This window comes from Lemur catta, chromosome 21 (assembly GCF_020740605.2).
Source record: "Lemur catta isolate mLemCat1 chromosome 21, mLemCat1.pri, whole genome shotgun sequence".
Taxonomy (NCBI): Eukaryota; Metazoa; Chordata; class Mammalia; order Primates; family Lemuridae; genus Lemur; species Lemur catta.
Genome location: NC_059148.1, coordinates 19,256,352 through 19,275,468, shown reverse-complemented (window position 1 = coordinate 19,275,468; position 19,117 = coordinate 19,256,352). Strand labels below are relative to the sequence as shown.

General features: G+C 51.3%; 1 protein-coding gene across 1 annotated transcript; it reads left to right on the top strand.

The window, feature by feature from the left end:
• The first annotated feature begins 905 nt into the window (after window positions 1-905).
• On the top strand, window positions 906-10,672 carry ACADS (acyl-CoA dehydrogenase short chain). Its single transcript, XM_045534662.1, has 10 exons — window positions 906-1,031; window positions 2,703-2,866; window positions 7,682-7,831; window positions 8,055-8,166; window positions 8,622-8,773; window positions 9,075-9,245; window positions 9,326-9,463; window positions 9,612-9,707; window positions 9,865-9,921; window positions 10,051-10,672. The coding sequence occupies exons 1-10, from the start codon at window positions 986-988 to the stop codon at window positions 10,201-10,203; spliced, it is 1,239 nt and encodes a 412-aa protein (XP_045390618.1). The 5' UTR covers window positions 906-985; the 3' UTR covers window positions 10,204-10,672.
• The last annotated feature ends 8,445 nt before the right edge of the window (window positions 10,673-19,117 follow it).

Below are 19,117 nucleotides of genomic sequence, written 5' to 3'. Positions count from 1 at the left end.
ACCTGTGTCAACAAAAAGACCCTTGGGCGGCATGTGAAATCAGCGTTGTTTCTTGGGCGGGGTGAAGGTGTCCTAGTGAGGATGCTAAGGGTCAAATGTACGGCTGCCATCAGGGCTCTGCTCCCCAGTTAGGAGTGATACAGTTAGGCCTGCAGTGGAAGAGAGGTAGCAGCATCACCCCACCTTCACAACCTCTGGGGAAAAGAAACCTCCCTCCCTGGCAACCCAGTTCCATGGGCCTAAATATTTAGCACCAGAGCAAGACAAAGCCCTTGACTTTCTTGGAGCGAAGAGACTAGTTGGGGAGATGATACATAAAGTAATTTCAGATGTAAAGTGCCGTGAATAAAAAGAACGATGGACAGTAGGAGAGAAACATAGGCCTGGTGTGGTCAGGCAGGCCTCGGTGAGGCCAGAAAGAAGAGGTGCATTCTATGCAGAGGACCAGTGAGTGCAAAGGCCCAGAGGCAGGAGCAAGCTAGTGGGTTTTAGAGAACAGCTGCCTATGTGGCTGGAGCAAAGACTGTCAGGGAACACTGGGCTTGGGGCAGAGAGGTAGGCAGGGGCAGGTCCTAAAGAGCTTTTTAGGCATGGAATTGGATTTTAAGAAAGATGGGCCCGCGAATGAAGCCATTAAGCCCAGGATTGCCATCTTACTTATGCTTTAGAAAGAGCTCTATGGCCTTTCTGCAAGGGTCTATTCTTGGCTTTGTTTTGACATTTTCACTAACGGGTGAGAGCACAGACAGCTAGCAGACCGACCTCTGAGACTTCACACGCGCCAGGAGACTTATCTGTTTGGCTTCTTGGGACGCCCCGCCCCCGGGACGCCCCGCCCCCGGGACGCCCCGCCCCCGGGACGCCGCTTCTCCCGCGGCTCGAGGGGTGTGGCCTCTGCCCTCCCCTGGCTCCGCCCCGGCAGTTCGGAACCGCGCGGTCGCAGTCGGAGGTCGCAGAAGTCCAGCGTCGTGTCCGTTTGTCATCCATGGCCGCCTCGCTGCTCTTCCGGGCCTGCGGCCCCCTCCGCAGAGGTGAGTGCGCTCGGGCTCTGCACGGCCGGGCAGCGGCCCGGGCCAGCCGAGCGGGCGGGGGTCAGGGCGGGCGTGCGAAGCGCCCTCCCAGGGCGCGCGCGGCCTTTGCCCCAGTTCGGCCGCTCGGCGACCTCGGCTCCCGCTTGGACCCCCACCACCCGCTTGACCCCCATGCCGGCTCAGTTCTCACGGCTGCATCCGCACTCACTTCCCTCATCTCACCCCGCGGAGGTTCAGGGTGCATCCCTCCTCCGGAGCCGGGCCGGGGCACGAACCAGAGCCACACTCGCATCTGTGACCTGGGGCAGGACGCTCAGCCCCGCTCAGCCTCAGTTGGCCCGTGTGTAGAATGGCCACAGTGAAGTAGCTGTTGGAAGAATTAAATCACGGGGTATGTAAAGCACTTAGTACAGTGCCTGGCGTGCAACAGGTGCTCTGTAAATGTTTGCTATTGCTGATTTTCTTTTCTTTTTTTTTTGAGACAGAGTGTCACTTTGTTGCCCTGGCTAGAGTGAGTGCCGTGGTGTCAGCCTAGCTCACAGCAACCTCAAACTCCTGGGCTTAAGCGATCCTCCTGCCTCAGCCTCCCGAGTAGCTGGGACTACAGGCATGTGCCACCACGCCCGGCTAATTTTTTTCTATATATATTTTAGTTGTCCAGATAATTTATTTCTATTTTTAGTAGAGACGGGGTCTCGCTCAGGCTGGTCTCGAACTCCTGACCTCGAGCGATCCACCCGCCTCGGCCTCCCAGAGTGTTAGGATTACAGGCGTGAGCCACCTCGCCTGGCTGTGATTTTCTTTTTTTGTTTGTTTGTTTGTTTGTTTTTTGCGACAGGGTCTTGCTCTGTCGCCCAGGCTGGAGTGCAGTGGCGTCATCATAGCTCACTGCAGCCTCCAACTTCTGGGCTCAAGCAATTCTCCTGCCTCAGCCTCCGGAGTAGCTGGGACTACAGGCAAACGCAACTGTGCCTAAGTAACTTTTTAATTTTTGCAGAGACAGGGTGTTGTTATGTTGCCCAGGCTGGTGATTATTTAATACAGTACCTTTTTTGTCTTACCATTTGTCTCCCAAGATAGCAGTGGTGACACATATGACCAAGACTTCCTTTGCCTGGTCCAGAGTAATCCACGCACCCTGAATTATTATACTAAGGGGAAATTGAGCGCTGTGCTAAGTACTATAGTTAGTGTTTCTTTAATCCTCCCACTCCCAGAAGTTCCCAGAACAAAAGCATTGTCTTCCACATTTTATAGAAACTGAGACTCAGGGAAGTTGAAACCCTTGCCTCGGGCCACAGAGCTGAGGTCTTATTATAATTGGTGTTATACAGAGGATTGAGTCACTCAGTGAATGTGACGTGTTTAGCGAGCATAGTAAGCATGGTTAGTATGGGGTTTTCAGCCTCGGCACTATTGACATCTTTGGTTGGTAATTCTTGGTTGCGGGGCTGTCCTGTGCATCATAGTTTGTTTAGAGGTATCCCTTACCTCTACCCACTGGATGCCAGTAGCATTCCCCGCTCCAGTGGTGACAGCCCAATATGTCTCCAGACATTGCCAGGTGTCCCCTAGGTGGCGAAATCCTCCCTGGTGGAGAACCACTAAGTTAGCAGATCCCTGTTATTATCCTTATTCGAGATCTCTTGCATTCTCCTTTCTTGCGGGCAGCCCTCCATCCTCGGGACCGGCGACAGTTACACACCATCTACCAGTCTGTGGAGCTGCCCGAGACACACCAGATGTTGCGTCAGACGTGCCGGGACTTTGCCGAGAAGGAGCTGGTTCCCATTGCGGCCCAGGTGGACAGGGAGCATCTCTTCCCAGCAGCTCAGGTGAGAGTACCACCACAATGGCGGCCTGCGCTCGGCTCCGGGATAAGTGGTGGCAGTGACCCGATGAGGAGTCCCAAAGCAGGGCCTGGGACCCAGAAAAGGCTCTTGAAGTTTCCCTTGTCCAGCATGTGGCCTATAGCCAGGATTTAACTTCTGGAACAACAGGGCAATGTGCTTACTATGTGCCAAGTATCGTGCTAATATTAACGGTTAATAGAGTACTCGCCACATGCTGAGCACTGTTCTAAGCGCATGAGGTGGGTTATCTTACTTGTTCCTCACACCAGTCCTGTAAGGTGAAGGTGCTATTATTATATATCCCACTGTACAATGGATGAGACTGAAACTCATGGGTGGCTTAAGTAATGTACCCAAGGTCATGGAGTGAATGGGCTGTAGAGCTGGGGCTGGAGCTGTCTCCTGCCAAGCCCTGAGCTCCCCATCAGAACGTCCTCCTATGCCTTGTGTTCCTCAATTTGCATTCATCTCCTCGGCAGTTACACGGTTAAGACGCTACTGCTGTGTCCCCTGACCTGGCAAGATACCTGGCACATGGTGTAAACACTCAGTAGACATTTGCCGAATGAATGATTTGGGAAAGGGCGAACCTTCTGGTCTCCCCTCCTTGCCTGCTTTTCCACCTGAGGAATTCAAGAGTTGTGGTCCCCACTGACATTCTCTGTAGGTTCTGGGGCCACTCGTTCTTATTCTCAGTGAATAGTGTGTGTTCACTGTGCTGGGCGTCGTGCCTAGCCTGTGGGCACAAGCTGAGTAGGCAAGTGGCGTTCTGGGCACCCAGATCAGTTGGGCAACTTACAGGTGTTAGACATTACCATGTGTCATCTCATTTAATCCCAAAGACACCCCCACCTCATCTAATCGGCTCTCCATTTTGCTTTCTGGGGCGATCACAAGGATTTTGTGAGTTAACATATGCCAAATTCATGGGGTGTGGTACTTGAAAAATGGTAGCTGTTAATACTATTATTGCTATTTTCATTACAGTTGAGAAAATTGAAGCAAAGAGAAGTTAAGTGACTTTCTAAGAGTTAAGTGGTCTCTAGAGCAATTATAATTCATGGCCCAGGTCTGGCCGGCCGGCTCCAAAACCGTTCTCCATCCACTATCTAGGTTGTCCCAGAAGCCAAGCTGGCAGGCAGGGAAGCCCTGTTCTAGTTGGGGACGTTGTTTTCAAGCCTCAGCTACCCCTACTCGACCTCCCTCCCCCTCCCCCAAATGCACACACGTGCTCGTGACTCAGTAACCTCAGCTGGTGCTACCCCTTCACCTTTCCCGTTAGTGGATGTGAAAAAACTCAGACTCTTTGGGAGGAGAGAAAGGGAATTGGCAGAGAGGCAACTGAAAAGCAGCAGCAGTTTAGAGGTGCGTGCCCCAAGGCCACCGTTCAAGACACGGCTCTGTGTCGGGGCTCTTCCTGCCAGATGACAGACCGCCTGATTTATCTGGCCTATATTGGACTCCTTCAAATGGTCACTAGAATTCCAGACGTAGATTTGCCCTGTGCAAGAAAGCTGCTAGTAGAAGCAAGACTGTTTGCCCTCCTGCTCTTAAGTTAGGCCTCTGGCTTTATACTGTCCTCCTTGCCTGTGGGGCGGGGAGGTTGCAAGGGTAATCCTCCCAATGGTGGCAGGCATGGGGACTGAAGAAGGACGTCACAGACAGCAGCCTCGTTCCCTTCCGGCATGTCGAGGCTCCGCAGAAAGGATTTGCTGAATACAGGAAGGTAGCTGAGAGTAGTGATAAACCTGTATTTTGTTTTATCTTTTACAAGGTGTTTCCACACCTATAATCTCATTAGATCATCTCGTCCTGCTGATATTATCTCCTTTTTACCGATGCAAAGCAGTTATAAGAATTGCCTCTGGGTGCAGGGAAGAGCTAGGGAGGAGTGGGGCGGAGTGTGCTGTTCTCTCCGCCATTCTCACGCACCGGACTCTGGTTTGGGGACCAAGGGGACGGACAGCTTCCTTCCCAGTGTTTGCTTCCCTTAGCTAAGGACTGAAGCCTGGTGGCACCTTGCTTTTATCCCTGGCACTGTGTGTGCTGCTGAGCTCCCAGTGATAGGAGGACCCAGGGAGAGAGCAGGCAGAGGTCAGAGAACAGGACATGGGCTGGGCGGTGGCTCGCGCCTGTAATCCTAGCACTCTGGGAGGCCGAGGTGGGAGGATTGCTTGAGGTCAGGAGTTCAAGACCAGCCTGAGCAAGAGCGAGACCCCGTCTCTACTAAAAATAAAAAAAAATTAGCCAGTCAACTAAAAATAGAAACAAAATATTAGCCGGGCATAGTGGCTCTCGCCTGTAGTCCCAGCTACTCGGGAGGTTGAGGCGGGAGGATCACTTGAGCCCAGGAGTTTGAGGTTGCTGTAAGCTAGGCTGACACCACGGCACTCACTCTAGCCCGGGCAACAAAGCGAGACTCTGTCTCAAAAAAAAAAAAAGAGAACGGGACATGCATAAATAATGTGGCATGTTTGCAAAATCCAAAATAATACAATCAGTGTTTCAAAATCCCAATAGCGTTAGCCTCAGTAGTCACATTCGGAGGTGACTATATTCCTGGCACTTACACATGTATTTAACTCATTAAATCTTTAAGACAACACTATGAGGTAGGGACTTCATGGCCTTGAGTTTCCACGTGAGGAAACTAAAGCCAGAAGGAAGCTTCTCACTTTGACACCCACAGTCGGTAACTAGAGGAGCCAGAATACAGGCTTCTGAGCCAACCCCCGGCCTATCGTAGGTGTTTAGTTAGTGATTTCTAATATTTTTTCCCAAAGAACTTTTTCCTCCAAAAAAGGTGGCTTCATGGAGGAGGGTCGGGGAAGAACTGAGGGCAGATAGGCCGGGAGTGACGGCAGCGGTGCCAGTCCTGCTCATTTGGCTGGTTTTGTAACCGTACTTGGACTTTAATCTTTTTATGTGCAAACAAACAAATGAGAGAAACTGCTATGAATTTACAATGCCGTTTCGTGCTAAAGGGAAATAGGAAGTAGCGTGGTGTTGCCGACCGATTTTGAACTCCTTAATTGTGAAATGTAGGTACATATATTTATATGGTTAAAACTGAGCCCAGTTTCTTCTCATCTGCTCAGTGAATATTTGTTGAATAATGTCAAAGTGCCGGGTGCAAAACTCTTTTCCTCTGGTGCCCTGTTTCAGAGGATGGTGTTGACATGGCCCTAGTTTGCCACGTAGAAACCCCTAGAGTCTTACCCCGTTTTTCTCCCTCGTGCCCACTGACTCTTGTTAATTCGCACCCTGAAAATGTCTCCTGAATGCCACCTCCTCTCATTTCTCCCCACCAGAGTTCATCTGTCTGTGCCCTAGCAGCATTCCATTTGTAAACTGTGATTCTTACCTCATCATCGTGTTGATATCCCAGTTAATTCAGACAGTCAGCTTCCCAAGGCCGGGATTGGGTCCTACTCGTACTCACATCTTCCTGTCTAATATGACACCGTGCACTTAGCTAGTGCTCCACAGTCAACAAATGTCTGTGGCATTTTATAGACTTGAACCAGGAGGCTGGATGCCGTGGCTCACGCCTGTAATCCCAGCACTTTGGGAGGCCGAGGCAAGAGGATGGCTTGAGCCCAGGAGTCCGAGACCAGCCTGAGCGACATAGCAGGACCCTGTCTCTACAAAAAATCAAAAAAGTTAGCCTGGCATGGTGCTGCACACCTGTAGTCCTAGCTACTCCGGAGGCTGAGGCAGGAGGATCTCTTGAGCCCAGGAGTTCAAGGCTGCAGTGAGCTATGATCATGCCACTGCACTCCAGCCTGGGCAACAGAACAAGACCCTGTCTCTAAAAAAAGGAAAAGAACCAGATTGCATGCCTGTTAAGTGGCAGGTCTCTGTTGTCACAGCACATACAGTGGGGTCCACAGGAGGTGACAAACTGGACCTCTGTCAACTTCATGTGGTTCTCTCTCTCTTTTTTTTAAGAGTATCATTCTCACGGAGATTTAGAGAGACTCAGAGGAAAGAATCCACAATAAAGCACTTCATTCAGAATTTGGCATTTAGTATGTAGGCTCTTGATGATTAACAATTACTACCATTATTATTGTTATTCCAAATAAAATATCCCAAGCTCATCGTCCCTTCATTCTTTCCCTAATGTTGGGTATACAGCAGCGAGCAAAAACACAAAAAGTCCCTGGCCTCACTGTCAGGAAGAGAGACCTAAGTGAAAATGAGCACGTTAATAAATGAGAAATTCCAATTCTGGCTGCACAAGCACCGCAGAGGTGCAGAGGAGCCGCAGGAGTGTGTGATTAAACGATTTAACTTAGTGAGGCCAGAGGTGGCAGCCCAGGCTGGAGCTGAGATCAGAAGGGAAGGAGGAGGAGATAGTAACCGGTTGGTAAAGGGCATTACCGACCTGGGAAGGAGCATATGCAAAGGCCCTGTGGGTGGGGAGGGTGTGTTGGGGGCAGGGAATACACTTAGGGGACTGAAGGAAGGTCATTATGGTACAGTTGTGGTCCTGCTCCTTATCTCGGAGCCCTCTGAAGCCTTCCTGTGCCTTCTGCCTGCCCCCTGCGGAGGCTGTGGACAGAGCGGACAGCCAGCATGGAGTGGGGACAGGACAGCTTGAATGATTTGTGCTGCTCTGAGGACCTCAGCCGGGCTGGGTCTTCGGTGTCTGGACTTGGGGATCCCAGGGTGGGGTCACAGGGCTTGAGTTTCTGCAGGCCCTGGCTCAGGGGCAGGAGGGTTTGGAGTTGGGGAGGGTGGGTCCCGGCCCCTACCAGCTGACCTGGCAGTGACGTCCTTCCCTGGGGCCAGGTGAAGAAGATGGGTGAGCTCGGGCTTCTGGCCATGGATGTGCCCGAGGAGCTCAGCGGCGCCGGCCTGGATTACCTGGCCTACGCCATCGCCATGGAGGAGATCAGCCGGGGCTGCGCCTCCACCGGGGTCATCATGAGTGTCAACAACGTGAGTGCCCTCCCGGGCCCCGGGCACACAGGTAGAGGGGGGCTCCTGGGGGCAGCAGGCCTCGGCCCCCATTCCTGGATCTCTGCAGAGATGTCTCTGGAGTTGGTCCTACTGGAGTAAGCCCCTGGAGAGAACAGGCCTTGGGGTACAGCCTACGGGCAAGCGGGGTGTGGCAGGGCTTGTGGGCCTCCAACTGCCCCTCACTGTCCCCTCACTGCCCCAGTCTCTCTACTTGGGGCCCATCCTGAAGTTCGGCTCCAAGGAACAGAAGCAGCAGTGGGTCACTCCCTTCACCAGTGGCGACAAAATTGGCTGCTTCGCTCTCAGTGAACCAGGTACCACGGTGGGGCAGGGGCTGGCCCCGTCCCCTCAGCTCAGAATCAGGGTGACAGACCCAGGCGGGAGCTCATGCCCCCAGGGGGACAGGCAGGAGTGGGCCTGTGCTGCTGTGGGGGGGAGGAACGGCTTCGGTGTAGGCAGCAGGCCGAGCTCTGGCCACCGGCCATTTGCCAAGGAGAACGCTCTCGCCTCCGCTGGTGGGGAGGAAAGTTGGCTTTGGGGTCCCTTTGGCTTGAAGATGCCCCACTTCTGCACGCCCCCGTTGCCCTCTGGGACCTGTCGCTGAGAGCTTTGGGAGCTGGTGTGGCCCTGGAGCTTTCTCTTGGGGGCAGACCTTGGATTTTGGGAGCCCAAGTCGCAGGGTTTCCTGCTCACCACATCGCGGGTTGGAGGCAGGCTGGGTGCCCTTGGGTGGGCAGGGTCAGCGCTGGATCCTGGGTCTGTGTGGCAGGGAATGGCAGCGATGCGGGAGCCGCTTCCACCACTGCCCGGGCCGAGGGGGACACGTGGGTCCTGAACGGCACCAAAGCCTGGATCACCAATTCCTGGGAGGCCTCGGCCGCCGTGGTCTTTGCCAGCACGGACAGATCCCTGCACAACAAGGTGGGGACCCCAGAAAGGGGACCGTCAGACCTCTGGGCTGCAGTCACTCCGCAGTTCCTAGATCCCATCCCCTTGGCCCTGCTGGGGCTGCTCGGGCTCTGGGCGAGGGGGGCTGTCGCTCTCCCTCCCCGGCCTGCCGCTGCGCCTCCCCCAGGAGCCAGCAGGGGGCGTCCCGGCCGGAGCTTCCGCGGGAGCTGGGGGAAGGGACTGCGGTTGGTGTCCCGTGTGCTGGCCGGGTGCAGGGCGTGTGGCCGGAGGCACAGCCTCTGAGAAGGTCGCTCGGCCGCCTGGCGCCTTTCAGGGCATCAGTGCCTTCCTGGTCCCCATGCCAACGCCTGGGCTCACGCTGGGGAAGAAGGAAGACAAGCTCGGCATCCGGGCCTCGTCCACGGCCAACCTCATCTTTGAGGACTGTCGCATCCCCAAGGACAACATCCTGGGGGAGCCGGGCATGGGCTTCAAGATCGCCATGGTGAGCTGGCGGCGGGGGCAGAGCCCTGGGGCCAGGCCTGGGCCCCAGCTGGCCAGCCGCTGACCGGGGCGTCCCCACAGCAAACCCTGGACATGGGCCGCATTGGCATCGCCTCCCAGGCCCTGGGCATCGGCCAGGCCGCCCTCGATTGCGCCGTGCACTACGCCGAGAGCCGCGTGGCCTTCGGGGCGCCCCTCACCAAGCTCCAGGGCATCCAGGTGAGGGGCGGTGGCTTCAGGAGCTGGGCCCGGGCACTGGAGGGTGGGAAGGCCCCCTCTTAGCTGCTCCCTCATCCCCGTCCCTCCTGCCCCCTGTCCCTGGAGGGGGGGAGGGGCACCCGCTGACCGTGGGGCGGGGCTGTTGCAGTTCAAGTTGGCGGACATGGCCCTGGCCCTGGAGAGCGCGCGGCTGCTGACCTGGCGTGCTGCCATGCTGAAGGACAACAGGAAGCCTTTCACCAAGGTGCCCGCAGGGCTTGGTGGGCCCCCGTGGGGGGGTGGCGTGGGCCTGGGGGGTTACTGCTGGTCACGGAGGGGCCTGCAGGCCGCCCCTGCCGGGGGGCCGGGAGCCGGGGCTCCCCTCGAGGGGAAGGCGCTGACTCGGCCTCCCCTGTGGCTAGGAGGCGGCCATGGCCAAGCTGGCGGCATCGGAGGCTGCGACTGCCATCAGCCACCAGGTGAGTGTCCCGGCGAACGACCAGGGTGCCACCTGCCCCTCCCCCAGCCGGCCCTTCTGGGGGCCGATCCTGCCCCGTCTTTACCACGAGTGGGGTCTTCTCCCTCGCGAGCGCCTGCTCCCCTCGTAGGCCATCCAGGTCCTGGGCGGCATGGGCTACGTGACAGAGATGCCAGCCGAGCGGCACTACCGCGACGCCCGCATCACCGAGATCTACGAAGGCACCAGCGAGATCCAGAGGCTGGTGATCGCCGGGCACCTGCTCAGGAGCTACCGGAGCTGAGCCTTCCACGGGGCCCTGGGCCCCCGCCGGGGACTGTGGCTTTGGCCCTGACTGCTGGTCAGGGGCTGGATGGCGGGCGGGGGCCCAGCCCCCCGGACTGGCTGGGGGGGCTCCCGCGCCCCTCACCCCTGCGCAGGCCAGATCAGACCGCGGAGGGCGGGGCGGCGACCTGCGTCTGAGGACGGACCGTCGTCAGCTCCGTCTGTCCGCTGCGCTCTGCGACGCTGCCTCGTTTTCCTTATCTGCGTGGCCCTGGCCTCCTGAAGGCGCGGCTGTGGGGGGCCGAGTGACACTCTGGGCATGAAGAGCCAGGCGGGACAGCCCCTGGGCAGAGTCTGCCGTTTTCCCTGAGGTCAGGGGTCAGGAGGGGGGCGTGGAGTGACTAGGCCTGCAGGTCCTGGACAGTTTGTGGGGCTGGGCCACTGTGTGCCATGGGGGCTGTAGGTAATAAAACACACCTGTCCCCTGATCGTGTCCTCGTGTCCTCGCCTGTCCTGGGTGCCAGAGGGAAGGGGGTCTCTAGTCTGCATGGAGCTCCACCTTCCCACAGGCCCCACCCTGTGACTCGGGTTGTGAGGACCTGGGTCCAGCCCCAGGGAGTGTTGGGACAGTGGCCGTGAGCCGCCGGGCCAGGCAGGGCCACTGGCGAGGAGTCCCCTGGGCAGGCCCAGGCTCCTGACAGGAGGGGAGGGCTGGGCATGGGCAAGCAAAGCTGGAGAGAGCCCTGGAACCCGTGTGCTTAATCGAATGCTCTAGCACCAGCCCTGAGCCAGCTGAGGGGTGGGGGTCTAGCCCAGGGTCCTGGTGCCCGCCGGCTGGCTCGGGATGTAGGTCCCTCTGTAGCCAGATGAGCTCTTGCCCTTTGGGCCAGTGTCGTGAGTGAAGCAGCTGGAAGAGAAAACAGTGAGCGAAGAAAGATTTCAAAGGAGGTGGGGACAGCCCTGCACCGAGCATTGCTGGGAGGGCTCTGGAGGGAAGCGGTGGGGAGGGAGAGAGGTGACCCTTCAGGAGCCACCCTCAAGGGGGCGCCATCCCTGCGTGTGGATTTATGTGCCAGGTGCCCGCACTCACAGCTGAAGGGTGCAGCCCAGAGCCTCCGCTCTGCAGGGCCGGGCGGCACTTGGCCTTGGGTGGAGGGAGGTGCCGCAGGACAAGGTGAGCGTCCTGGTGCGGGTGTAGGTCCTGACTCCCCACCACATGGGTGGGCTCCTGTGGGCGGGGGAGGCGCTTCCCCTGCGCCTGGGCAGCTGGTGGCAGTTGGGTTACCTGTGCTGCTTCCTGGCTCAGGTAAGTGCATGGGGCCTCAGCCCCTGGCCCCCACCCTCTCTGGCCTCTGGGGTCCGCCCTGTCCCTGCTCTGGACTCGGGTACAAGCCAAAGGTGTGACGGCAGAGTGGGCTCCAGGGCTTCTCCCAAAAGCAGCCAAGTTTGACCAATCCCACCTGCGGGCTGCCGATGGGAAAGAACCCAAACTCTGAAAAATAACTTAAAAAGGTTTATTCTGGGCGGAATATGTGTGACCGTGGCCTAGAGAGCCACGCCAAGAAGCCTTGAGCAGGTAGTTTCGCCGTGGTTGGGTCACAGTTTGGTTTTATACATTTTAGGGAGACAAGAATTCCATGTGATGTCATAAATCAATACGTGGAAGGTGTGTGTTAGTTTGGTCTGAAAAGGGGGGGACATCTCGAAGCAGGGGGCTTATAGGTTATAGGTGGGTTTAGAGATTCTTTGATTTGTAATTAGTTAACGAAATGAAGCTTTGTCTAAAGACTTGGAGTATTTTAAGTTAAGGAAATCTGTTAATCAGAGACAAGCCGTCTGCATACACCCAGATTCAAGTGATCGGTTAAGTGAGTTGACAACTTGCAGGTGTGGTTTAAGCTTTGTCTTGTGTAGCCTTAGGCCGGGTAATGAGTTACACAGGGGGTTCCCTAGAAGGGAGGGGGGTGTGACAAGGCATGTCCGACCTCCCTTCTCATGGCCAGCAACTCGGCTTTAGGGTATTTTTGGGGTCTTCTTGGCCGAGAGGGGTCCATTCAGTCAGCTGGAGGGCGTAAGATTTTATTTTAGTTCCCAGGGCAAATGAAGGCCTGTCACTCCCTGAGTCACTGAACCCAGGTGGGGTCCCTGTGAGCCCAGGAACAGTGGAGAGGGGTTGTTTAGAGGACTCCGTGGCCTCTCCAGTGAGGTAGCTCTGGCTCCTGGCCCAGAGCGGGGGTAGGGAACCAGGCATGTGGTTGAAGTTGTCTTTGGGGCCTTCCTCTGGGGACCCAGCTGTCCTCACTCAGCAATCTGGCCCGTGCGGCTTGGTGCTCAGGTGCCCCACCTGCTGAGAAGCGTCTGGGCCTCGAAGGGCCAAAGGTGGCTGGCTAGAGCCACACTGCTCCCACCAGGGCACAGGGCTGGGCGCAGCGGAGTCAGCCCAGACCAAGGAACAGCCCGGGATTCCCTGGTGGCAGTCCCAGCACAGTCTCTGCTTCTCAGACGTGCCTGGGCCTCAGTCGGCCGGCTGGGAAGAGCCTCTGCCCCAGGGCCGCAGGGCTGGCTTCGGAGGCCATGTGTCTTCCTTGTCACAGATGAAGCGTGAGACCCTCTGAGCCCAAGTCCAGTCTGTGCACGTGGGTGATTCAAGGAGCAATCCCGGGGTCTGCCCTTCTCCCCAAACCCGCAGCTGTGACAGGGAGCTGGCCTCTCTCAGCCGAAGCTCCTCCTGGCTTGGAACTAAATTCTGAACTCTACCCCGGGTCCGTTTACACCTGAACTGTTCGAGAGAACATTGCAGACATCGTGCCCCTTTGCACCTAAATTCTTCTGTGTGTATTTCCTAAGAACAAGGACAGTCCCTTACACAACAACGAGACAGTTACAAGGCTGGGAAAGGTAACCCTGGCCACCTGTCACATCTCCAGACCCCATGTGGACCGTGCCAGCCGTCTCAGTGGCCCCAACAGCAGTTCTTTCCAAGGTCCAGAATCTTGCATTACATTTAATGGAGAGGTCACCTGTCTCCTTGCATCTGGGACAGTTCCTCAGAGTGAAATTGGGTTTTCATGACATTTGCATTTTTGAAGTGTTCGGGCCGGTGGTTTTGCAGACTCTCAATCTAGTCTGAAGGTTTCTCCACGGTCGGATTCATAGTGTGTATTTTTGGCAGAACTAGTGCAGTGACATCGTGCTTCTAGTCCCAATAGGACTATTTCTACTTTATCTTTTTCTTCATTAATCTCCCGAGTTCTATTAATTTTATTAGTCTTTCCAAAGAACCAACTTTTGGCTTTATCGACATTCAGTATTTTTAAAATTTTATTTGATAATGTTACTGTTTTCCTTCTACTTTTTTGTGGATTTAATTTGCTGTTTTTTTTTTCCAGCTTCCTGGGATGAATGTTCATTAATTTTTTTTCAGTTTTTTTTCCTAATAAATCAATTTAAAGTTATACATTTCCCTCTAAGCATGGCTTTTGCTTCATCTCATAAATTGTGATATGTCATATCAATATTTTCATTAGTACTCGGTTTTCTGGCCTGCATTGTGCTTTTTGCTTTTTTTCCTTTGCTTTATGTGTTTAGAAGGATATTATTTTATCAACATGGGATTTTCTTAGGGGTTTTTTGTTATTGATTTTTAAGAAATTATGTTAAAATTATTAAAATTGTGCAACCATCATCACCATCTAGTTCCAGAGCATTTTCATCACACTAAAAGGAAACTCCATACCCATTACTACTGATTTTTACCTTAATTGTACTGTGGTCTCAGAACATTTTCTGCATTATTTAAATTTTTTGAAATTTGTTCAGATTGGCTTCATGGCTCCACCTTTTCGTAAAAACTGAACATTGTTTTAGAGATTTTTTTTTTCCCCTGTGTTGATATATGTAGCTCCAGTTCATGCATTTGGATTGCTGCTTGGTTTCCATTATATAAATATACTCTATTTAGGTGGTTTCTAAGTTTCCACTGTTATAAACCATGACATAGTGAACATTCTGGAATGTTCGAGTGTGAGAACTTTGGAGCATTTAAGTAGAAGTGGGTTTCCTGGGCCTTAGGCTGTGCCGGGTGTTGCCGAAGTGCCCTCCGCAGTGGTCGGTCCATGGTTGGATCACCCTCTACCCATGTCCAGGAATGTCCATGATACCTTTTCCCTGCTCCTTGGCACCATCTGACTTTGAAATTTTTCGTCACCTGATTGTGATTGTAACTTGCATTTCCCCAGTTTCTAGAGGAATTGCACGTCTCTTCCCATGTTTACTGGCCATGCTGGTTTCTGCTGTGAACCGCCATTCATGTCCTGTGTCTGTTTCTTCTATGGAATGTTTATCCTTCCGTACTGATTTGCGATTGTCCGCTGTGTACGTCCTCCATACTAAGCATTTGTCAGCTGTGTGGTTGCAAAAAAACCCACATGGTATGTGAATTTTCCTTTTAAAAATGGTTTTACGGCTGGGCGAGGTGGCTCACACCTGTAATTCTAGCACTCTGGGAGGCTGAGGCGGGTGGATTGCTCGAGGTCAGGAGTTCGAGACCAGCCTAAGCAAGAGTGAGACTCCATCTCTACTAAGAATAGAAAGAAATTATATGGACAGCTAAAAACATATAGAAAAATTAGCCGGGCATGGTGGTGCACGCCTGTAGTCCCAGCTACTTGGGAGGCTGAGGCACGAGGATCACTTAAGCCCAGGAGTTTCAGGTTGCTGTGAGCTGGGCTGACGCCACGGCACTCTAGCCCAGGCAACAGAGTGAGACTCTGTCTCAAAACAAAACAAAACAAAACCAAAAACCAATTATAATAGTGTAAATAGTATTAAATAATAAATAGCACTAAATTACAACAGTATTAAGTTGTTATTTAAATAACATTAAATGCAATAGTATTAAAGATCACTGATCACAGATAACAGATATAATAATAATGAAAAAGTTTGAAATATCCTGAGAATTCCCAAAGTGACACAGACAGGAAGTGACCACTTGCTTTTGAAAAGTGGCACCAATAGGCCGAGTGTGGTGGCTGACCCCTGCAATCCCAGCACTCTGGGAGGCCGAGGTGGGAGGATCATTGGAGCCCAGGAGTGTGAGGCTGCAGTGAGCTATGATGACACCACTGCACTCCAGCCTGGACAACAGAGCATGACTCTGTCTCGAATAGAAAAAAGGAAAAATGGCACCAGTAGACTTGCTCTAGTCAGCGTTGCCACAATATCTGCAAAGCGCAATACAGCAAAGCGCAGTCAAGTGAGATATGCCTGTAGGTGCTTTTCCCCCCACAAACGGGCCAATCCTCTATGCATTACTCATTCTTTTCACTTTACATTTTTCCATACAGCACATTTGAACAACTCATTCTCTTTGATTTTTTTGAAACACTCAGTCGAATGGTTACACCTGCAGTGTTGTCAGTTCGCTCTGCAATTGCCACTCCCACCTGCTGCTGGAGGCACCTGGTTCTCGTAGCTTCAACTCGAGACCTTATCAGGTATCTAAGTTTTGCCAATCTCATGGGCGAAAAATATGAACTGATTTGTAGTTCCTGAGGGAGTGTGAGCATGTTTCCAAATGTTTGTTGTTTTTTCCCCTATGGCTTATCAGTTTTTTTACATCTTTGACTTTTTCTTTTCTTCTGAGTTTCTTGTCTTTCTCTTGTTGGTTAGAAAAAGGTTCTTATAGGTTAGATGTTAATAATCCCCGTTGGTTTTGGACATTGCAGGTATTTTCTGGTCTAGGATCTCTTTCTTAACTTCACTCCAAAGATACCCATCTACCATGTCTTTTTTTTATTTTTATTTTTTGAGACAGAGTGTTGCTTTGTGGCCCTGGCTAGAGTGCCGTGGCGTCATCATAGCTCTGCAACCTCAAACTCCTGGGCTCAAGCGATCCTCCTTCCTCAGCCTCCTGAGTAGCTGGGACTACAGGCACGTGCCACAACACCTGGCTAATTTTTCTATTTTTGGTAGAGATGTCTCTCGCTCTTGCTCATGCTGCTCTCGAACTCCTGAGCTCAAGCGATCCTCCCACCTTGGCCTCCCAGTGCTAGGATTATAGGCGTGAGGCACCATGCCCAGCCGGGAGATGCCTTTTCTAAGGGTAGATTTTTTAACTGCTTTTTCAATTTGTTCTAGATTTAACTGGTCTATTCTGTTTTTTTTTTTTTTTTGAGACAGAGTCTCGCTCTGTTGCCCGGGCTAGAGTGAGTGCCGTGGCGTCAGCCTAGCTCACAGCAACCTCAAACTCCTGGGCTTAAGCGATCCTCCTGCCTCAGCCTCCTGAGTAGTAGCTGGGACTACAGGCATGTGCCACCATGCCCGGCTAATTTTTTCTATATATATTTTAGTTGGCCAGATAATTTCTTTCTATTTTTAGTAGAGACGGGGTCTCACTCTTGCTCAGGCTGGTCTTGAACAACTGACCTCAAGTGATCCACCCGCCTCGGCCTCCCAGAGTGCTAGGATTACAGGCATGAGCCACTGTGCCCGGCCCTATTCTGTTTTTTTTCCTGCCTTCTCAGGGATCAATTTTGTTAGTTGGCTTTTCTAGAAAACAGACCGTTTACATAGATTTTAAATTTCATCAGCACAACTATTATAGGTTTCAATATGTAATGTTTTCATTTTATATTAATGTAATGTACAAAAATCAAATAGCATTACAAGGCTTGTAGCAAGAACAACAGTCTCCTCACTCACCCTTCTCACTGCCCCAGAGTCTTAGAATTTATATGTTTGTGCTTTTAAAAATATATATAAATTAATGTGGGCATTTATAATTCATGCTATTTATTCTATGTCTTGGTTTATGAATTTTGGATGGTGTGTGCTCACATCCCAGTTATAAAGGATGACATTTTAGCACCCTTTCCCCTACGCTTCCTCCCACACCCCTCCCCCTCCACATTCTCAATCGAGTTATCTCACAGTTTCTGGCTTACTCAGTATTCAGTATTGACCTTATTATGACCATGTTCTGTGTCGGTATTGTCACATTGAGCCAAATAGTGGATTTCTTTCTTTTTGTATAATGTGCTTTTTTCTTGGAGTTAATAATTGCCTCATTTTTCTGTTTGTTTAGTTCTTTTTTTCTTTTTTTTTTTCTTTTGGTGGAGGGGGATAGGGTTCTTGCTCTGTTGCCCAGGCTGGAGCGCAGTGGCCTCACTATAGCTCACTGCAAACTCAAATTCCTGAGCTCAAGTGATTGTCCTGCTTCAGCCTCTCAAGTAGCTGGGACTGCAGGTGCATGCCACCATGCTTGGCAAATTTTTCTATTTTTTTGTAGAGATGCGGTCTCACTCTTGCTCAGGCTGGTCTCGACCTCCTGGCCTCAAGCAATCCTCCCACCTTAGTCTCCCAAAGTGCCAGGACTACAGGTGTGAGCCACTGTGTCCAGCCCCTTTGCCCATTTTTGAGTTGAATTACTTGTTTTTTGCTGAGTTTTAGAAATTATTTATATATACTGGATCAACCCCTTATCACATACATGATTTGAAAATATTTTCCATACAATAGGTTGGCTTTTTACTTCTTTTGATAGTATCCTTTGATAAACAAAAGTTCTTTTGTTTGGTGAAGTCCAATTTATTTTTTCTTTGTTGCCTGCGCTTTTGGTGTCATATCCATGAAGTTGTTGCCAAATCCAATGTCATGAAGATTTTCTCCAATGTTTACTTTTGAGAGTTTATGATTTTGGCTCTTAAGTTCAGGACTTTGATCCACCTTGAGTTAATTTTTGTATATGGTGTTTGGTAACGGTACAACATTGTTCTTTTGCATGTGGATATCCAGTTTTCCTAGCTCCATTTGTTGAAAAGACTGTCTTTTCCCCATTGAATGGTCTCAACACCATTTGTTGAAACACCTTTGTTGAAAATCAGTTGACCGTACACGTGAGGGTTTGTTTCTGGGCTTTCCATTCTATTCCATTCGTTTATATGCCTGTCCTCATACCAGTACTATATGGTTGTACTGTAGCTTTGTAGTAAATTTAGAAGTTGCAAAGTGTGAGGAGTCTAACTTTATTATCTTTTTTTCAAGATTGTTTTGGCTATTTGGGGACCTATGCAATTCCATAAGAATTTTAGGATCAGCTTTTTTCATTTCTGCAAAAGAGGCTGTTGACATTTTGATAGGGATTGTATTGAATCTGTGGTTCACTTTGGGTAGCGCCGATATCTTACAATGTTAAGTCTTCCTATCCATGAACATGGATGTCTTTCCATTTATGTCATCATTAATTTTTTTCAGTAATGTTTGTAGTTTTCAGTATACAAGTCTTTCACCTCCTTAGTTAGTTCCTAGATATTTTATTCTTTTTAATGCTATTGTGAATGGAAGTGCTTTCTTAATTTCCATTTCAGATTGTTCATTACTGGTGTATGGAAATACAACTGATTGGTAAGAAGAACCAGTTGAAAATAAAAAGAAGAAAAAAAGAAATAGAACTGCTTTTTATGTGTTGATCTTATATCCTGCAACTTTGCTGAATTTGTTAGCTCTAGTAGTTTTCTTTGGGACTTTTTCTCTATAGGGTCATGTAATCTGGGAATAGGGATAGTTTTACCTGTCCCTTTACAACTTGGATGCCTTGTATTTCTTTTTCTTGCCTAGTATCTCTGGCTAGAACTTCCAGTACAATGTCAAATAGCAGCAGTGAAAGCCAGCATCCTTGTCTCATTCCTGATCTTAAGGCTTTTAGGCTTCAGTCATTGAGTATGATGATAGCTGTGGGTTTTTCATAAATACTATTTATTATGTTGATTAATTTTCTCCCTATTCCTGGTTTTCTGACAGTTTTTATTGTGAAAGTCTTTTGGATTTTGTCAAATGCCTTGTTTTACATCAGTTGAGATGATCATGTTTTTTTTTTTCCGTTCTATTAATGTGATTACAGTGAGTGATTTCCTTATGTGGTACCACCCTTG

Bases quoted from the DNA above. Each gene is read 5' to 3' on its own strand.
- ACADS (XM_045534662.1), top strand. From the start codon at position 986: ATGGCCGCCTCGCTGCTCTTCCGGGCCTGCGGCCCCCTCCGCAGAG. The intron at 8,774-9,074 runs GTGGGGACCCCA...GGCGCCTTTCAG, and splicing joins ACAGATCCCTGCACAACAAG to GGCATCAGTGCCTTCCTGGT. The intron at 9,246-9,325 runs GTGAGCTGGCGG...GCGTCCCCACAG, and splicing joins TGGGCTTCAAGATCGCCATG to CAAACCCTGGACATGGGCCG.